Source organism: Cladophialophora immunda, assembly GCF_000835495.1.
Source record: "Cladophialophora immunda strain CBS 83496 unplaced genomic scaffold supercont1.2, whole genome shotgun sequence".
NCBI classification, from domain to species: Eukaryota; Fungi; Ascomycota; class Eurotiomycetes; order Chaetothyriales; family Herpotrichiellaceae; genus Cladophialophora; species Cladophialophora immunda.
In genome coordinates, this window is record NW_015622542.1 from 6,893,515 (window position 1) to 6,910,856 (window position 17,342).

The window sequence follows — 17,342 nt, forward strand, 5'->3', positions numbered from 1 at the left end:
ATGCAATTGAACGGGACGTACCAGCTTCACAAGGCAATATGCCCCGGGTTTCCGCGCCAGGGGCTGGGACAGGCATCAGTAGCGCTTCGAGCATTCTTTCTGACACAGCTTCCCGTTTACGCTGTCGACGATAGGGGATCACAATTTTTAATTGAATATCTGATAACACTGTTCCATAACATCAAGTCCAAGTAACTCCGTCTCGTACTGCATTAGTGGCTGTTGTTCTTCCCACTCAAGTTCTGCTATGCGGCGAAATTGTTGCATAACTTCAAGGCCAAGCATCTCCGTCTCGTACTGCAATAAGAGCTGCTGTTCTTGCCATTCAAGTTCTGCCACTTGTTGATCGAGCTCGGTAGTATGGCTAGGTATTTCATGCTCGAATTCCTTGCCAGAAGGGTCGGAATCTGGATTCGGCCAGAGAGCCCAATGCGGACGGTACCTAAAGAGGATCAAGGACTCAGGTTGGACTTTCGTGTCAACCCACCAGTTGCAGATGCAACCTTCTGCGCCAAGCATGGTGTAGGCGAAATCCTTGACTTTCGGCCACCGGAGCTGGAATTCCTCGTGAATGGATATGAACTCGCTAGGGCGACGCCTGATATCGATGGGCCCGACGTGGACATTTTTCAAAATCTGAGAGCGCCGGCATCTGGAGTGGAGGATATCCCCAAAGAAGCTCTTCGATAGGATAGTTTGACCAAAGCAGACCGACAGGCCATGTGGTTAGAATACGTTGAACGGCGTTCCGGAGTCTCTCAGCACTGCTTGTAACGGCACTTGGGAGAACAGGGTAGTGGAATGTTCTCTTAGGGTCGAAGGACAAATTGACGTTCAGCTGAGCGAGTCATTGGAAGAGTGTCTTTGGATCGAGATCAAACAGAAAGGCAGTCCCTTTCAAGCAAATTGAGAGCCTGGAAACAGGAAGTTGTCCTTGTTCGCATAACCATAGGAGTAGGCATCTCGCATCAAGCGTCACGTTGGTTAAGACGAGCTTTTCCAACTTAGGAAGCTTGACCAAGCCGAGATCTAGCTTTGCATAGAGCGAAAGCATCATATCCTGGGTCATCCAATGCGGTCGGAGGTATTCTGCTAACATGTCGGATAAGGTGCTGTAAAGCGGTGGCGCTTCTCTAGACCTCTCCAAAGAATCGTTCTCATCTGGCTCCGACCGAGAAGAGTTTTCGTATCCTTCTGTGGAGTAGTCATCTTCCAAGAAGTCCCGGTCTGGGTCGGCGTAAAGTTCTTCAATCAAACCTGGGCCTGGGTCGCTGTAACTGGCTCGAACGAAAATTCTCGTAGCTCAGGGAATGAGAGTATGCCCCCAAAAGTATCCTCGAGTAACCATCGGAGGTTAACGTGATTCGCCGGTGGCCAACCATCCTTGCAGTATCTGAGCCGGAATGACATGTTCTGGATGGCAGAGCAGGAACAACCAGGGATGGTGTATCCGCGCACTGCTCCACAGCCATTCATCTCAGATCTTCCCTTCTTCGTCATGCGAAACCAGTCCTTATCGAAAAATTCCACCGACGTTTGACGGAGGGACAGTGTTGGAGCAGTTCAAATACCCCTGCACCAGTGCGCAATATTTGTTCAGCTTCTTCATGCATAGCGACTTCTCCGTCGTCACACATCTTTCGCTTTGGCCGCAGTCCCCACGCGGCATGGCCCGAAAGCTCCCATAGAAGTCCTTGGACCCTCTTTCTCACGCAGGGATCAACACAAGCCGACTCCAAATCGTAGTCATCTGATATGACACATTCATATTCATAGCAATGGGTGAGGTTTCGTAGGGCCTCCGACATAGAGTCGACAGCTAAAGATCGAAGTAGGTCTCCCTCTTTTGAATAGATATTGGTATATTCCAGATGAAGGGCTAAAGTTTCCGATCGACCCATTCCTTTGAGAAGATTATGGTACCTCTCCCTCCATACTAGACCATCGAGACATTCTTCGAACAATATCAGCGGATTCCAAACAATTCGTCTTACAAGGGAAGCGTAGGTGGAATTGCAAAGACTCCGAAGCCCTGCCCAGGATTTCTCATAGCTGTTCAGATAGGCCGTGCTGAATAAGTAGTGAGCACCTATCAGAGACCAGTCGCGACATACAAGGGGCATTGTTTTCAGTGCGAGAGGACTCAGAGGTTCGAGAATGCGGTGCCAAATCTCAGCGGGCAAGGCAGGAGCTTGAGACGGCCTCGTGAAGCCTGTCGCGGGATGTGGGAGGTTGGATTGATTCTCTGGACTTGGATTTGGACGTGACATCGAGGAAGAAGAAAATGTCAAAGGGTCTGTCTGAATCGCTTGCGACCCCTGTTGGGCACGGTTCTGAAAGTGTCTGCAATGGCTTCGCCCGGCGGAGTCACTTTTGACGTGCCACAAGGACAGAGTCGGTGTGAACAGGAGGGTGAAGCAGAATCTCTGAGAGGGAGGCGGGTGATGATGTGACTGGCAGAATTCTCTGCTGATGCCTGCCAGACTTGGGATTTGTGCAAGGGGCAGGCGCGACTTGCATGCTCAGCCTTGTCGCGGATGCAAGGCTGATGCTTCGTGTCTCTCCTCAGCCCATCGGATTGTGAATCACATAGATTGGCCATCGATTGGTGCCTTGGTCTCCCTTCTTTCTTGCTAATGCTTTCGTGACCTTCTGAGCATCGTGTCACAAAAGGGGCTGTCTGGTAACGGAGGGATTGAGCTCATGTGTCCCTGAATACCTGTACATTTAGACCGCAGGACAGGATCCTGTCCTGGTACCCAGGATGCCACTTCCTCGAAGTTGTTGGGACCTATTTTCCCGCCATAATGCGGACTGCACCCATGGGATCTTCAACCGCCTATACTCAGAACTCCACTTCAAAATCCTTGATGTTGCCAGCTGTCAGGGATTCTTTGGCCAACCTGTCGGCCTCTTTGTTGAAACATCTTGGGACATGCCAGAAATACACCGAGACACTCAGGTCATCTTGGATCAAATTGACCATTTTGCTCAGCGACTTCAGGAGGTCAGAGTTTGCAACAGGAGTGCGGCGATCGGTACGAAAACCATTCTTCTGCCACTTTCTCATCTATGCAGTCATTCCTTGCACAACATAATTCGAGTCTGTCTTAATCACGACATTTGTCATACCGTTCAATTTATGGTTGGTTTTCAGCAGCCTCCTGACCCGCGAGGGCGCAGATAGGTGCCAACAGTTCTGCTTGCTGATTTGTCGAGAACCGGCTGGGAAGGCCTGTGCTTATGTTGTCAGGCGAGGCGTCGCCGAAGTAGACACCAATGCCTGCTTCCACGTCGAAGTTCTGCTTTCCATTTCCAGAGCAAGCCCCGTCGACAGCAACTACAAGATTGTTCAAATGCGCCTCTCTCCGATTGTGTTCTGGGCAGGGATCGCCGTGGGGACAGACGAGGTAGCTGAAAGTCCCCTCATAACACTCCGTCACCATATCATCTGGTTCAAATTCCTCTGAAAATTCCCAATCCTCGGGATTGAATCTTTCGGCGACGCTGATGGCGGTGTTGGCACGAGACACTTCGAGCTCGAGTGAGTGGAGGAATTTGGGTAATCGTAGAGACCTTCGGCGACCCTTGTTGACTGAGTGCCGGTGATGGTCGGGTTCTCTGACCTCTTCTACAGCAGCCATGGGAAAGATCCACATCGGTCAAGGCGAAACAAAGGATGCAGAATCCAAGTTCAAGCTTGACGCGAGAGGGGTCGAAAAGAAAGTTATTACTGACTTGTAGGCTCTGCCTAGTAATTGGATGCTAGGCAGGCTCAGATTGCTGGTCCGTGCGTTCGACGACCCTGAAAAGCCTTCACGCAAGTGAGTGTGTCGACGAGATGGGCGATATTCCCCCCAACCCAGAAGAACTCCTCTGGTATCCATCATGCAATGTGGACGGACACGCAGTGGCACGGATTGTTTCCGAGAGCACGCAGCCAGGTAGACAGATCAATCTCTGCTGTCACGTGTATGTACGGACGATGCAAAGGGGGAAAATATGGATCAATTGTCCCTGAAATGTCGCCAGTCGTCTCTAGAAATATCGAGTACAAGGCTTGCTTCCAGGATGGCTTGAACCTGAGGTATATCCTCCTATCCGTTGATGTATGTTTGCAGAACCCTTCACTCAACATATCTTTCCACAAACTCCCCACCCCAGCCCTTCAACTCGACCTTTAGAAGATCTCCCTTCTCCACCTCATCCTTCCTTGCACACAGCTCATCAACGTCCCAATTGCCCCAGACGAGCCTCCCTTTGAGAAAATTCGCGTCGGTCTCTGCTTTGGCGGCCGCCCAGACGCACCAGGATGCAGGCAACCGTACATCATCTTTTGCCATGTCTCGCTGTCCCTTTCTCGCCATGGCGGTAGGAATTTCACCCGGTTGGAGGTTGAATATTATGAGATCATCGGGGTTTTCGGCTTGGAGGTAGCAGAAGATGTGGAGAGCCGCGAGTTTCGATGCGGCATACGCAGAGAATGTAGTTAACATGGGGGGTGGCAAGTGAGCTGCGCCGGTGGAGATGTTGATAATGACGGGCCTGGAAACACTGCGATTGTGCGCACACACCGGCGGAGATTGAGCTGGTGAACGTGTTTTCAAGAATGCCTTAATAACAACGAGGGCGCCTTTGACATTCGTCTCAAAGCATTGCCAATAATCATCAAGATCTGATTCGGCAATAACTGAGTGCTTATCCAGGTACCCGGCGTTGGAAACAAGAACATCGATTCCGCCTAACCTCTGGACAGTCTGATCGAAGGCGTCCTCCATAGCATTTGTCGATGCCACGTCGGCTCGAAAGACAAAACATTGGAAACCCGGGTTACTTCTAGTCTTGGCTGCTTCCTCAATCTCGGTCTTCGCACCGTCAAGCGTGAATTGTGTCCGACCTGTGATGACAATAGCCCGTGCCCCGGCCTGGGCAAAGGCGACGGCTGTTGCCTTGCCAATTCCAGTTGCGCCACCGGTAATGAAAACAGTCTTTCCGTGAGCGGATAGAGAAGGGTCAAGAGGGTCAATCGCTGCGTACGGCGAGTGATGCCATGTTTTGGTGAAGGAAGGAAACTTCGACATAGTGCTTTGAAGGCTTCAGGGTTGGAAGGCTTGAGATGTTTCTTCCCGTAGGGTGGCAGCTCACGCCATGCCCTCTGTAGCGAGTATACCGAGAAGACTGCCTTGTATTGATCGCATGGGGCATTTCATCAACATGTGCTCTGCTTTATACTCGAGCTGGTGGACCACCGGGACAGCACGACTGTCGTCCAGTTTATGTCTTAGGCTAGAAGATGCCATAACAGGAAGAGTTCTTCATCAAGGCTCGTCGCATTTTAGTGGAGTCTGAAACCAGTCGAGAGGAGAAACACCAATCACAACAGCCCCTATAGTGGTGTCCCTGACCATAGTGGGAGAGCAAGGCTCTGGGCTCCATACCTGCAGGTCGAGCCGTAATGATTTATCTCCGATCATCACTGAGAAGGAAAGTTGGCGCCGGGAAATTCGGTGCTTCAGTGTTCGGACGTAAGCCAATAAGCCAGCGAGAAGAGTAAGCCAGCCTCGAACGGCCGAATTCGGCCTCGTCCCTGGACAGGAAATACGACTGATAAGCCACGTCTCTTCGCTCGTTGTTGCTCGACCGGCTGCAGGTGTCTGATTATGAATGCTCATTCTGGGGCACTGCGACATTCCCCGCAAAGTGCATTAATCAGAAGACCAAGCACCAGCTGAGCGTTGAAAGTAGTGTCAATGCCATCTAACAAAGACGTCGATCGTTTTGCGCTCGACGCTCGCTGATATGACGACACTGGTCGCTCAAAACTTTCCCCTTCTAAGAGTTGAAGCAATAAAAGCCTCTTGGCTGAAGGCTGGATGGAGTTGGGACTATTTGTGTCGGGCGTTTGCTGGGATCGAAAACCCTCGGGTCATGAAATCGCCGTCCCTTCTGGCCTTCTCATCTGATTTCTTCGAGTACAAGGAACTGATGTTCTCGTTCTCACGTCTCCTTTTCTTCCTGGCTTCTTCTTCTTCCATGACTCGTGCGGTGAGACTGGCGGTTGCGGCATTCTTAATCCCATTCGGCAAATTCGGTGTCGAGGTCCCTGACTGGGGTTTCGCAGGAAGAGAGGCGTCGGACGGCGTTGTTTTCTCCTGCCCGTTTGCCCTGATTGCTTGCCCTTCCGAAGTATTCTGCACTTGTTCTAACTTGGTGTTTCCATTTGCCTTCCGCTTTTTGCTGCCGCTGGCTTTTTTCAAAGAGTGTGAGAGTCCCAAAGACCTCAAGGCTTCTATCCGCTCTATTACGAGTGCCTTGTCCTTCTCAGTGCTCGGAAGAATGGGTATGACGTCTCTTTCCTCGTAGGGAGTACCACATTGAACACATTTGCCCTCGTTCTTCATCTCCTTGATGGCTTCTTGCGAGAAAGCATGTCCGCAGGGTACGAGGTACACTGCCTTGACATTCGGACCGAGCTCTTTGGATGTGATAGGGCAGATCCATCTGTCTGATTTGGTCTTCTCGTCATGTTCTATTTCAAATTGTACCTCGACTACATCCTTCAGACTGTTGATGCGGCCCTGGATGAATTTCTCGTACTCTTGCTTGTCCACAGAGCTGGCTTCGGCGGGTAGTAGGAACTGAATGATGGCGTCCTTGTTGTAGAGGTCGCCTGAGTAATCTGAGACGATAGGCTTGACCAGGGGCTTGTGGGAGACTGGACAGGTCGACCAACGATGAGCAAGGTGCTCTTTTTGCTTGTCTTTCAGTTCGGTGGCTGTTGGGTTCCGCGCAGCTTCCTTGACGAGCTCGCGTCGCGTAGGAATGCTGTCAACAATTAGTAAACCGTACGTCAATATCTCGCGGTGATAAAGACCAGACTCACCTTCCTCCGTCGTTCCCCATGATGCTGAATAAGTCCGGGTGGATGATCTGCGTGAGGGAATAAAGTCGCGGATGGAGAGATGGGCAGCCTTACGCCTTGGTGTTGCGGGAGGCGACAATTTCTCCGCAGCCTTCCCGTCTTCCCCTCTCTTACTCCAGCCCTCAGTCTGCGCCACCCACACCAACAACGAGCAGGCTACATACGAGTACGAGCCATTAGACCAGCTTGCTGAGGGCGGGTGGTGATTCTCGATATATCCCTCTTCGCACCACGGGGCTGTCTGCATCGGCTGTCCTCCGCCTCACGAGGTGACACATCAGTCATCGAGAGTAAAATGAATGCACAGCAACAGCTACAATACGACTTGGCCATCACTCCGAAAACAGCCAGTCTGTTAATCCGCCTCGGCTATACATCCTATCGCGACCTTCGCAGCGTTTCACCCAATCATGTCGTGGCGCAACTCAAGGCACTTCCAGACATAACGCCGTCGCAGGCAGAGCAATATCGGCGGGGTTTGAGAAGGATGGTTTGGCTCGCAACGCAGGATAACCCCCAGGAGCAAGCGAAGTTATATCCGAATTGGACCCAGAAGGCCCTCAAAGCGCGTGGCATGTGGAGAGTCGATATCGATTACGACGGGCTTAGCGGAGATGAAGTCAATCAACTCCATCACCAGGCGAATGGATAAAGAGTTTTCCAGCGGCTAGGGCTGAATCCTCCGACCAGCCGAACTTATCTACGATCCGACGGAATGTATAAAGCGTCCTGATGCTGCTCACCAAAACAAATCTTCTTAGACCACTTCGACCACATCTAATCCTCTCGCCTGCAATCTTTAGGAAACGTTATCATCAACCATCCAACAATATGAGGGTTCTCTTGACAGGTGGATCCGGCTTTATCGCCGCTCACTGCGTCGACTATCTGCTTCAGCATGGCCACTCTGTCGTCTTCACCGTGCGCTCGGCGGAGAAGGGCCAAAAGATCTTGAGGAATCATCCTGGTCAACCAAAGGACAAACTCAGCTATGTGATTGTTGGTGACATTGCACAAGAAAACGCCTTCGACGAGGCCGTGAAGTCAGATCCTCCCTTTGAGGGCGTTTTGCACACCGCGTCGCCATTCCACTTCAACGTCACGGATCCCAAGAAAGATCTCCTTGATCCTGCCATCATTGGTACGACTGGAATTCTCAAAGCGGTCAAGAAATATGCCCCTACCGTCAAGCGAGTTGTCATCACCAGTTCGTTCGCGGCAATCATAAACCCCAAATCGCACGAGAAGGTCTACAGCGAGAAGAACTGGAACCCGGTAACCGAAGAAGAAGCTACGCAGGATCCAGCGACGACATACCGCGCGTCAAAGACGTTCGCTGAGCGGGCGGCATGGGAGTTTGTCGAAAAGGAAAAGCCCAACTTTGATGTCGCGACGATCAATCCGCCTCTCGTCCTGGGTCCGGTCGTGCACTACCTCAATTCCCTCGATACCATCAACACGTCCAACGAACGGATCCGGAACATGATCCAAGGCCGCACGAAGGATTCCGGCCTCCCTCCAACGGGCGCCTACCTCTGGGTCGACGTCCGGGACGTCGCACTTGCCCACGTCAAGGCCCTGGAGATTCCCGAAGCCGGCGGCAAACGTTTCTTTACTACCGCCGGCCTCTATTCCAACGCCGACATCGCGAATATCATCAAGCAGCATTTCCCAGATCTGGCCAGCAAGCTGCCGGACAAGATCGAGAGCGACATGCCCCAGGATATCTATCAGTACGATAACTCGAGATCCAAGGAGGTGTTGGGGTTGAAATACCGAAGCTTGGAAGAGAGTGTTGTGGATACCGTGAAGTCATTGCTCGAAGTTGGTGCCTAGAGTTGCGGCTTTTGAGCACAGGTCCGAGTGTGAGAGACCGTCTGCTTGGATGTGGTTCAAGTGGTTGAAACGCCGGCTTCCTTTCAAGGGTTTGGGTCTAGACAGCAGACGCCCGAGCAGGGCCGGGCCATGTTGGATGCGGTCGCCGAGCAATAGCAGCGGAACAGAGGACTGCGATCTAGAGAACTAGACAGTCGCCCCCATAGAAGGGAGCGGTAGACGGCTCAGAGGAACAACAAGGTCAAACATATAGAACTGGTATACCCTATCCTAGACGATTAGACAGATTGGTTGAATCGCCCCTAGAGACTTGAAGAAACTATTCTGAAGACCGACAACCATGTATATTTTCCAGGGAATCATATCCGCGCCTTTTACCTAAGGTGGTTTCCATGTGGTTTCGCCGTAGAGCGCCAGTGTACCCCTGGAGATGAGTAGAGAAGAGATGGTGTGATGCTGACTCCTGGAGCCATCAAGTGGATCTCACCACGCGTTTTCCATGTCCTTTTTGCATTCTCTTGCGCTCCCGGGACATGATGAGGCCGGCTTGAGTTCGGGAGTGCATGAGGTGCAGAGAATCACCCCCCGCTTCGACCCTCATGGCATGCCGTCCATTTCGTCCCTCCTCTTCCCAGTTTCCTCCTGGTTGCTCGGACCCTCGCCCTTCTCCTCGTCCTCGTTTCGCTTCTCAGCGTCCTTGCTCTTCTTGTCTTTCTTCGTCGGAACCTTTGTCTTCCCCAGTCCCAAGCTCGTCAAGAAGGCACCGGCTCCACAACCCACAGCGAGGTAGAATGTCCTCGTAATCGCTTCGTTGTACGCCAGGAGCACACCATTCCTCGTGGCGGCGTTGTTCGCCCCAGCTGCGAGCTTGGCGAGGTAGTTCGTCGCGCCGGTGTTGATTACGTCCTGTGCATTCACCTCGGGTGCATAAGTGCGTAGCGCCGGACGGAGCAAGTTGAGGAAAGTGGTTTGACCAAGGCTGAGGAACAGCGCGGCGCCGAACGTTTGTGCGAATGCCACGGTGGCGGTGGCGACGGGGATCATGGCGGGTGAGACAATGGATTGGACCGCTTGGACGGGTTGTTGCATCGACATGCCTCGTCCGACGCCGTTGAGGATTTGATATCCAATGTACTTCCCTGCGTCAGTATGCGTAGTGAGCGTGCTGGTCAGCCCTGCTGAGACAGTAACAAAAGTGGAACCAGCTGCAGCCAGTGGTGCAAGATAGCCGAACCGGGACGTTATGGCGCCAGCAAGTATCGCACTGAATATTTGCAACCCAAATGTGGGGAGGATGTAGACTGCGCTCATGGTTGGGCTGGCAGATTTGATCACTTGGAACCATAGCGGGAGGTAGTAGACGTAGAGTAGTATTCCCCCGAACTGCAATGCAGCGTTGATCAGACTGCTGTAGATGACTCGTTTCCGTATTAGCGATATTGGAATCATGGCAGACTCTCCCTGGCGGTATTCCCAAATGAAGAAGCCTATGAATGCCCCTGCCGACCCGCAGAGTAGTCCGATGATGGTAGCGGACGACCATGGATAGGTAGTTCCACCCCACTCCAGAGCGAGGAGAAGCATGATGCATGCTGGCGCAAACACAATAAATCCCGTAATGTCAAAGTCGTGAATTACGTCTCGGAAGGTCCAGTTTGCCTTGCGAGCCTTGTATGCCGGGAAACGGATGAAAATTGTCGCCACTATGGTCACTGCGCCGATGGGAAGGTTGATCCAAAAGCACCAACGCCACGAGGCATGCTCGGTCAGGGCACCACCGATCAGTGGCCCTATGAGTTGCCCAGCACCAGCGAAAGACATGAGGAGGCCCATAATGGTCGGTCGGATGGAAGGAGACGCGGCAACAGCGATTATGGTGAGGACCCCATTCATCAGACCCGATGCGCCCATACCAGCGACTGCTCGCCCCACGACCAGCATTGTGCTAGACGAGGCCAGGGCACAGATTAAGGATCCCAACTCGAAAACGGCCACAAAAACAAGAAAGGCACGCTTTAGCGAGAAGTATGTGAACACTTTTCCGGTGAGAGGCTGCAAAGAGGCGTTTGTTATCATGTATGCTGCAGGGTACCAGCCAACTGCCAATATCTGTTAGCCTGTCTCCAGAATATTCCCTATCTGCCAACGACTGCCGCAAATGATTGTCGTCGTTTTCAAAGAGGGATAACTCACTGTCGGCGATGGTATGGAAGTGATCTGTGATCTTTGGAATGGCAGTCGCAAGAATGGAGGCATCGAGAGTGACGAGTAATATGACGAGCAGAAGGGAACCACCTAGAAGTGTCAAGGCCCGTGGTCCCAGGTATTGATGCTCCTCATCTCCCTTTGCAGAAGATCTCTGAAACGACTCTGCATTTTCACCCCTGCTAGCAGGCTGAGTGGTAACAATTGTCGAGGAAGTGAGCGAATCGTCGGTGGAAGCGTCAGCTTGCTTCTTCATTCTGACCACTGCTGTGTTCAAAGCAACCGTCTGCTGAGGAATGCCGGTTGAAAAGTCGAGTATTCGAAGGGAACATGGCAATTCGATGTTTATAGTTGCCTAGATCAGGGAGTCGGCCAGCGACTCTGTCCACCCCCTTTGCTTTACACTCCGTATCCGGTCCCCACCATACTCAATGCATACAAGATCAAGGCTAATGTAGCCTGTCGGAGTTTTTGGCCTTCAAGTGACGGTCTTAAGAATGGAAGTCGTATCAGCCGGGCGTCGTTATTTCCGCTTGAAGCTAGAATTGTATGTTGGTGTTCCAATCAGCCATGAGGTCTGGCCAGATGCCGTCCTCAAACCCCCCAAATAACTCTTCCGCAGAGATGCTTTCGGGAAGCGCACTATTGTCAAGGCCTGCAGCTGAGACGCTGGTTTCTGCGTTGAGCTTGCTCGCGTACCACTTTTTACAAAGGCGCATTTTCTCTGCGAACAAGCTGAAGCGGGTTGCAACGGCGTTATTTGTTGGCGTATCTCCAGAGGCAAGGCTCTGTTGGGATACGGTTTCCATCTTCTGCACCATCCGATCTATGGTAGACGGAAAGCTCATTTCAGAGTCCCTTATGGATTGCAGATCCCATCCATCGAGGACAAGGAAGGACATCTTGGCAAGAACGACCAAGGCATGAACGAGATTCAGCCAGAAGGAGAACGTCAAGTTTGGCACATACCCCCAAGGGATGGCCAATAGGCAGTCAAACAATTGACTGATATGACTCAAACAGGCATGTAGTGCTTCAGCTCGGTGATATGCTCTGTCCGCCTGGACTGCAAATATGGTCTCAAAAAGGCAGATATAAGCACTTTGGATCTGCGCTTGGAAGAGATTGTTTCCTGCAAGGCTGGGAGGTATGCTCTCCTGGTATTGCTGGAGGTCTTTTTCGAAACAACTCATGAGACTTCGGAGAGGCACAGTTGATGTTGTCATCAAGCCGAGGGAAGGAGAATATGCTTCTATAACCCGATGCAGCCTCACCAATTGGACAGCGTAGATATCAGAGGGGTATTCGGCTGCGGCGATGAGAGCGTTGCAACTGTCTTCCAAGTGTTGAGTCCAGCGCATCGGGTCCGATCTCCGAAAGCAGGATGATATTTGCCCGGAAAGATTGTATACTCCAAGAAGGGCTCGTCGGTCGTCAGAGGTCCGTACGCCGTGGTTGACTAACTTGCCGTGAAACATCTCGGCCGCGTCAACCACCATGCCAATCGGGGCCAGTACTGCCGGCTGCCTGGGCCGATTCAGCCCTAGATCTGTGGCCATAGCAGTTGCCAGATGTAGAAGATTCATCACCTGTGGGTTGTTGTGATTGTAGTACTGATACCAGGAGCTGAACACCAGAAGCCCCTGCAAGAGATCAAGAGACTTCTCCCCCTTCATCAGCATGCGCTCTCCGATATATCTCATCAACTCGTCTGCCAGCTGCCTTAGTAGTGACGGATCAGCTTGAGCAGCTGCCGTGATGCAAGTCCGGAAGAGGAATGGTTTCTCTTCACGAAGAGCAACAGCTGTTGTGTGAGGTGGGATCACCACAAAAGGGAAGTGTATATTCATCTGTGTGCGGAAGTCGCTGAATAGTTTTTCTTCCAACACCGGAGCCAGAGTTACTCGGAAGTGATCGTGTGTATTTGCACGCGCGGGTTCTACGGGTTTCGTAGACTTTGCGCAGCCCATTACGCAAGTTGCAGTGGATTGAGTCTGTAGGGTCGTGTTGTTGCCTCCATCTGCGGGCGCCATCGATGTTGGAGTCGGGAGTGAGGCAGACCATGACCCATTGTGAAAGGTAGCAACGTTTTCCGGAACGGTAGGGTGAGTGGGCTGAGCATAATTGGCACAGCCACTAGAAGCAACGACAGGATCAAGCCTTGCAGTCGGAGTGTCGTCATTGGACGTCAAAAGATCGGTCAGAATATTGATCTTGTCTTCCAGTTGCGACACACGGGTTGATCTTCCATTGTTGCGCCGTTTCCGTGGCAGCGGTGCCGGAGTCGTGCAGGATTTGCCCAAGCGGTGGCATCGTACACAGATCGAGTTGGTAGATCCTTCGAGTGGAACACATTTCGCTTTGATCTGAACGCAAGGGCGACAAGCCCGGTTTGCTCTCAAGCCGGGCGTGTCAGTAGGAGGTGGTGGAAGCTCGGCGGCGGTGGCCGCCATGATTGCACAAATGATTCAGCTGTATGTGAGCCGGCGTCTTGATTCTTTGATGTTGATGCATATACAAGGAAGTGTTTCGGCTGGCCTTCCTCTCCTCAGGCCCTGCACATCATTTTCTTGCCTGTTGTCGAAACACAATGGACATCAGTTCGAACTCATTTGTCATCTTCCAGACAGCCAGCAGCAGGGAACCAGAGCCCGTGGGATCAAAGGCGTTCAACTCGTGGCATTCGTGGGCACCAGGACTTCCTTGATCCTCCGGAGTCCGTGTTTGCCTCCGGGTCCGGTCCCTGCAATTCAGATTGGACCATTCGCATCGCAGCTGGGGAGTGCCTGGTCGTCGTTTTGATCGCTAGCACAAGATACCACGTTTCATTGTTCTTGACGGTTGTTCTTCTAATTCCGCATGGTGGATTCCATTCCAAAGTAGTCACCAACGTTGATGTTGCAGCTGAAGATAGAGGGGAGGGACGTCCCGCTTGGGAGGAGTGTGACGCAGTCTGACCGCAAAGCACATCGCGGCGGGGAACTTTGACGTTTCTCGTTGGCACTTAGATGGCCAGAAATGATGACAGTCTATGGAAGATTGCGAGAAGAGGGTTTCGCAGACACATTAGTACTGCGACGAGGTCGATGGAAATGGATTCTTGCTCAGTGATGATGCGTGTCCTCGGAAACAGCTGCGGCGGAAAATGACACTGTCTGACAAGGCTGCTTTCGGCCCTCATGGCATGCCATAGGTATCCGTCGAGCCGTCGAGACACAGATTGCAGTAGATACCTACCTAAGTAGGCAGATATCATACACTCTGTACTGGTCTAACTTATCGTCAGCATTCTAGAAGCCTCATCAGGAATGGCCGCGGTCGTCCAGGATTTGGCTGTACTGAACACCCAATGGCACCCAACCTATGTCCTCCCTCCAATGAATGATATGGCTTGATCAAAACAGGCACGCGTCAAGAACACTCTAAGGCTTCGCCTAATTTCTATCCTATCAAATCAGACAGAAATGTTGCCGTTTGCGGCCACCGAAAGGAGCTGCCGCAGGAAATAAAATGCAAAGTCTCGCCTTCGGCAGACATAATTACCTGTCAGCATACGCATACGCATCTGCTCAGCAAGATTGCTAGGGAAAAAAGTTGAGGCTATCTGTTCAAGAGACGTCTCATTTCTATTCTTTTTAAATTAATCCATTTGGCCTCTTCTGGTCATGAGTACTTTCGCAAATAATTGTTCACACTACTTTGGGCCCGTCCTGGCAAAGTACATTTACAGGGAGATGAAGACAGACTTCAACTCGGTCCAATAATCTGTCGAATACTTGCTCAGCTCGCGGCCGTCACCGCTCTGCTTGAAGCCACCAAACGGCATGTCGATGGCCATAGTCGGGCTCGTGCAGTTGACACCGACCGATCCGGCCTCGAGAGCCTTGGCCACACGCAAAGCACGCGAGATATCCTTGGTGAAAACACTGGCGTACAGACCATATTCGGTATCGTTAGCGCGCTTCAGCACCTCCTCTTCGTCCGTGAAGGTGTTGATGCACACGACGGGTCCAAAGATTTCCTCCTTCATGACCTTCGAGTCCTCGGGAGCGTTGGCAATGATGGTGGGCTCGATGAAGTAGCCGGTTGTGCCTTCGCGGCCACCACCGATAGGCATCTCCAGGCCCTTCTCCTTCGCATAGTTGAGATAGCCCATGACGCGGTCGAATTGGATCTTATCAGCCTGAGGTCCTCGTCGGGTTCCAGCGACCGTGGCATCGCCAGACACGCCCATCTGGACCATCGCGGTTTTCATGGCCTCCATAAACTTATCGGCAATGTTGGCATGCACATACACCCTTGAGCTGGCGATGCAAGCTTGGCCGGAGTTAGCGAGGATGGAGAAAGCCGAAGCGGGAACAGCCTTTGCCAGGTCAGCATCGTCGAAGACGATCAGCGGGCTCTTTCCTCCCAGCTCCAGAGTGACGTTCTTGAGGTTGGATTCGGCGGCAGCTTTCTTGACTGCTCGCCCAGCGATGACCGAACCGGTAAAGGAGACTTTTCGAATGTCCATATGCTTGGCAATGGCTTCGCCGCAAGGTCTTCCGTATCCGCTGAGAATGTTCAAGACACCCTTGGGTAGACCAATTTCCTGGCAGAGTCTGCCAATAACAAGCGAAGAGAGGGGTGATTTCTCAGAGGACTTGAGGACCAAAGTGTTGCCGGTGGCGAGAGCAGGCCCAACTTTGTTGATGAGCATAAGGAGAGGGACGTTCCAGGGGATAATGGCACCGCAGACACCAAAGGGTTGACGGAAAGTGAGGTTAACCATATCCTTGGTGTTCAGGGACGAGTCACCCTGGACATCGAGGGCTCTGCTGCCGAAGTATCTCAGAATCTGAACAGCGACATGGCCGAAGACTGGACAGGGTTAGTGGTGCAACCGAACGAGGGGGAACTCGAGAACTTACAGTCACCAATGTAAGGCTTGCCCATACTGATGGCTTCTAGGTAACCGATTTCCTCGAGGTTCTTCTCGATGGCATCGGCCAGCTTTTCTATATAGGCCTGTCTCTCCGCGGCAGAGAGGCCCGACCAGGCAGGGAAGGCAGCTTGGGCCGCCTTGACCGCCTCGTCAACATCCTCGGCGCCAGCTTCATAGACAGAGGCCGCGAACTTCTCGTTGTTCGGGTTGATGATGTCGAACTTCTTCCCTGACTTGGAAGGAACGAATTCACCATTGATGAAGAGGCGGTCTTCGATGTGCTTGGGGGTGAATCCCTGGGAGGGAGCATCTGTTGCTGAAGGAGCCATTTTGTTGTGTGGACTATATCTCAGTAAGGCTGATGCTTCTTACACGGAGCAGGTCTTGGTCAACGGTGAGTGATTGACGGTGAGTTCACAGAAGAGAATGTTGAATGGCAGCCGAGTCGCCAGGGCATTGGCTTTATATATCCTCCAAGCAAACCCAACTCCCGGTAAGCTTCGATGAAACACTGAAAAACAGAGCAACTCCAAGCCATGGCCACCACACTAGTCAACGATCACGTATGCAACCCTTCTGGAATGGAATTGGATCTAGCAGCCACATCACTTGGTCAGGCCAACAGCATCAACACCAAGCTCCCTGGAGCTGGATTGCATTCCGCCGTGGCCGACCGTGGAGGACCGTGGCAAATCAACAGGCGAGATACCCGTCCGCCCCTCCTTGCACATTAGTTCAAAGAACAATGGTTGTGGGGTTGCTTCAAGGCGGAAATACGAGTGTTTAGTCGTATGAAGGCACAGCTGGCAGGGTCGATGAAGGGGTTACCCCACCAATACTCGGTCTGGAGGGCGAAATCAGCAGCCTACGAGCCGCCCAAACTCTCGCATCTGGGAAAGTCTCGTTCGACTAGGAAACTGCTCAGCAATCCCTGTCGAGTAAGCAGTAGCGCAACATGGTGGGCCTGACGAGGCTTTGGAGTCTTGATTCCAGTGCTGACGGCTCTGGCGACAACTACTGGAACAATCATGGTCGGATCGACGAATGACGGATTTCCCGTTCAAGTCATGAGCGCGAGAGAAGTGAGTGAGAGAGAGCAAAAAAAAAAGCAACCCTCGCATGAGAGGAGGGGGGAGGGGGAGGGGAAAGAGAGCCACGTCAAACGTCACCGCTGCTCACGACTCACTCAGGTCCTCTCTGCAACAGGTCGCAGTCCCCAGGTATCAGTCAAATACCCAGCCTAGGCATAGACCTCGAAACTGTGGGATTACTACTCGTACTCGAACAGTTATCCCTATTCATCGAGTTACTCAACCCATGGCATCCACCTACCCAGCTAGGTCTGCAGGTCGAGACGTTTAGGGGCGTCTATCTAAACGGACCCTGTCACTCCGGATTGTCCAAGCCGAGTCCCGCCACGTCTTACTGATTCAACGGGCGACATTATTTCATGCA

At 52.2% G+C, this 17,342-nt stretch overlaps 10 protein-coding genes across 10 annotated transcripts; 2 read left to right on the forward strand and 8 right to left on the reverse strand.

Annotated features, from left to right (window-relative positions):
• Positions 1–116: 116 nt before the first annotated feature.
• On the reverse strand, positions 117–1,626 carry PV07_04569 (uncharacterized protein). The gene has a single exon (XM_016391388.1). The coding sequence runs from the start codon at positions 517–519 to the stop codon at positions 148–150; it is 372 nt and encodes a 123-aa protein (XP_016253290.1). The 5' UTR covers positions 520–1,626; the 3' UTR covers positions 117–147.
• A 1,219-nt stretch (positions 1,627–2,845) lies between these two features.
• PV07_04570 (uncharacterized protein) lies at positions 2,846–3,070 on the reverse strand (the record flags this gene model as incomplete). The annotated part of the gene is made up of 1 exon (XM_016391389.1): positions 2,846–3,070. One exon carries the CDS (start codon positions 3,068–3,070, stop codon positions 2,846–2,848), a length of 225 nt encoding a protein of 74 aa, XP_016253291.1.
• Positions 3,071–3,140: 70 nt separating this feature from the next.
• On the reverse strand, positions 3,141–3,659 carry PV07_04571 (uncharacterized protein; the record flags this gene model as incomplete). The annotated part of the gene is made up of 1 exon (XM_016391390.1): positions 3,141–3,659. The coding sequence occupies one exon, from the start codon at positions 3,657–3,659 to the stop codon at positions 3,141–3,143; it is 519 nt and encodes a 172-aa protein (XP_016253292.1).
• Positions 3,660–4,127: 468 nt separating this feature from the next.
• On the reverse strand, positions 4,128–5,081 carry PV07_04572 (uncharacterized protein; the record flags this gene model as incomplete). Its single annotated transcript, XM_016391391.1, has 1 exon — positions 4,128–5,081. One exon carries the CDS (start codon positions 5,079–5,081, stop codon positions 4,128–4,130), a length of 954 nt encoding a protein of 317 aa, XP_016253293.1.
• An 804-nt stretch (positions 5,082–5,885) lies between these two features.
• PV07_04573 (uncharacterized protein) lies at positions 5,886–6,903 on the reverse strand (the record flags this gene model as incomplete). The annotated part of the gene is made up of 2 exons (XM_016391392.1): positions 5,886–6,825; positions 6,884–6,903. The coding sequence occupies 2 exons, from the start codon at positions 6,901–6,903 to the stop codon at positions 5,886–5,888; spliced, it is 960 nt and encodes a 319-aa protein (XP_016253294.1).
• A 314-nt stretch (positions 6,904–7,217) lies between these two features.
• Positions 7,218–7,574, forward strand: PV07_04574 (uncharacterized protein; the record flags this gene model as incomplete). Its single annotated transcript, XM_016391393.1, has 1 exon — positions 7,218–7,574. The coding sequence occupies one exon, from the start codon at positions 7,218–7,220 to the stop codon at positions 7,572–7,574; it is 357 nt and encodes a 118-aa protein (XP_016253295.1).
• An 80-nt stretch (positions 7,575–7,654) lies between these two features.
• Positions 7,655–8,758, forward strand: PV07_04575 (uncharacterized protein; the record flags this gene model as incomplete). The annotated part of the gene is made up of 1 exon (XM_016391394.1): positions 7,655–8,758. One exon carries the CDS (start codon positions 7,655–7,657, stop codon positions 8,756–8,758), a length of 1,104 nt encoding a protein of 367 aa, XP_016253296.1.
• A 597-nt stretch (positions 8,759–9,355) lies between these two features.
• On the reverse strand, positions 9,356–11,219 carry PV07_04576 (uncharacterized protein; the record flags this gene model as incomplete). The annotated part of the gene is made up of 2 exons (XM_016391395.1): positions 9,356–10,857; positions 10,952–11,219. The coding sequence occupies 2 exons, from the start codon at positions 11,217–11,219 to the stop codon at positions 9,356–9,358; spliced, it is 1,770 nt and encodes a 589-aa protein (XP_016253297.1).
• Positions 11,220–11,502: 283 nt separating this feature from the next.
• On the reverse strand, positions 11,503–13,416 carry PV07_04577 (uncharacterized protein; the record flags this gene model as incomplete). Its single annotated transcript, XM_016391396.1, has 1 exon — positions 11,503–13,416. The coding sequence occupies one exon, from the start codon at positions 13,414–13,416 to the stop codon at positions 11,503–11,505; it is 1,914 nt and encodes a 637-aa protein (XP_016253298.1).
• Positions 13,417–14,575: 1,159 nt separating this feature from the next.
• Positions 14,576–16,354, reverse strand: PV07_04578 (uncharacterized protein). Its single transcript, XM_016391397.1, has 2 exons — positions 15,874–16,354; positions 14,576–15,823 (listed from the first exon to the last, which is right to left on the reverse strand). The coding sequence occupies exons 1-2, from the start codon at positions 16,214–16,216 to the stop codon at positions 14,688–14,690; spliced, it is 1,479 nt and encodes a 492-aa protein (XP_016253299.1). The 5' UTR covers positions 16,217–16,354; the 3' UTR covers positions 14,576–14,687.
• Positions 16,355–17,342: the final 988 nt, after the last annotated feature.

Bases quoted from the DNA above. Each gene is read 5' to 3' on its own strand.
- PV07_04569 (XM_016391388.1), bottom strand. From the start codon at position 519: ATGCTTGGCGCAGAAGGTTGCATCTGCAACTGGTGGGTTGACACGAAA.
- PV07_04578 (XM_016391397.1), bottom strand. From the start codon at position 16,216: ATGGCTCCTTCAGCAACAGATGCTCCCTCCCAGGGATTCACCCCCAAG. The intron at 15,824-15,873 runs GTAAGTTCTCGA...AACCCTGTCCAG, and splicing joins CAAGCCTTACATTGGTGACT to TCTTCGGCCATGTCGCTGTT.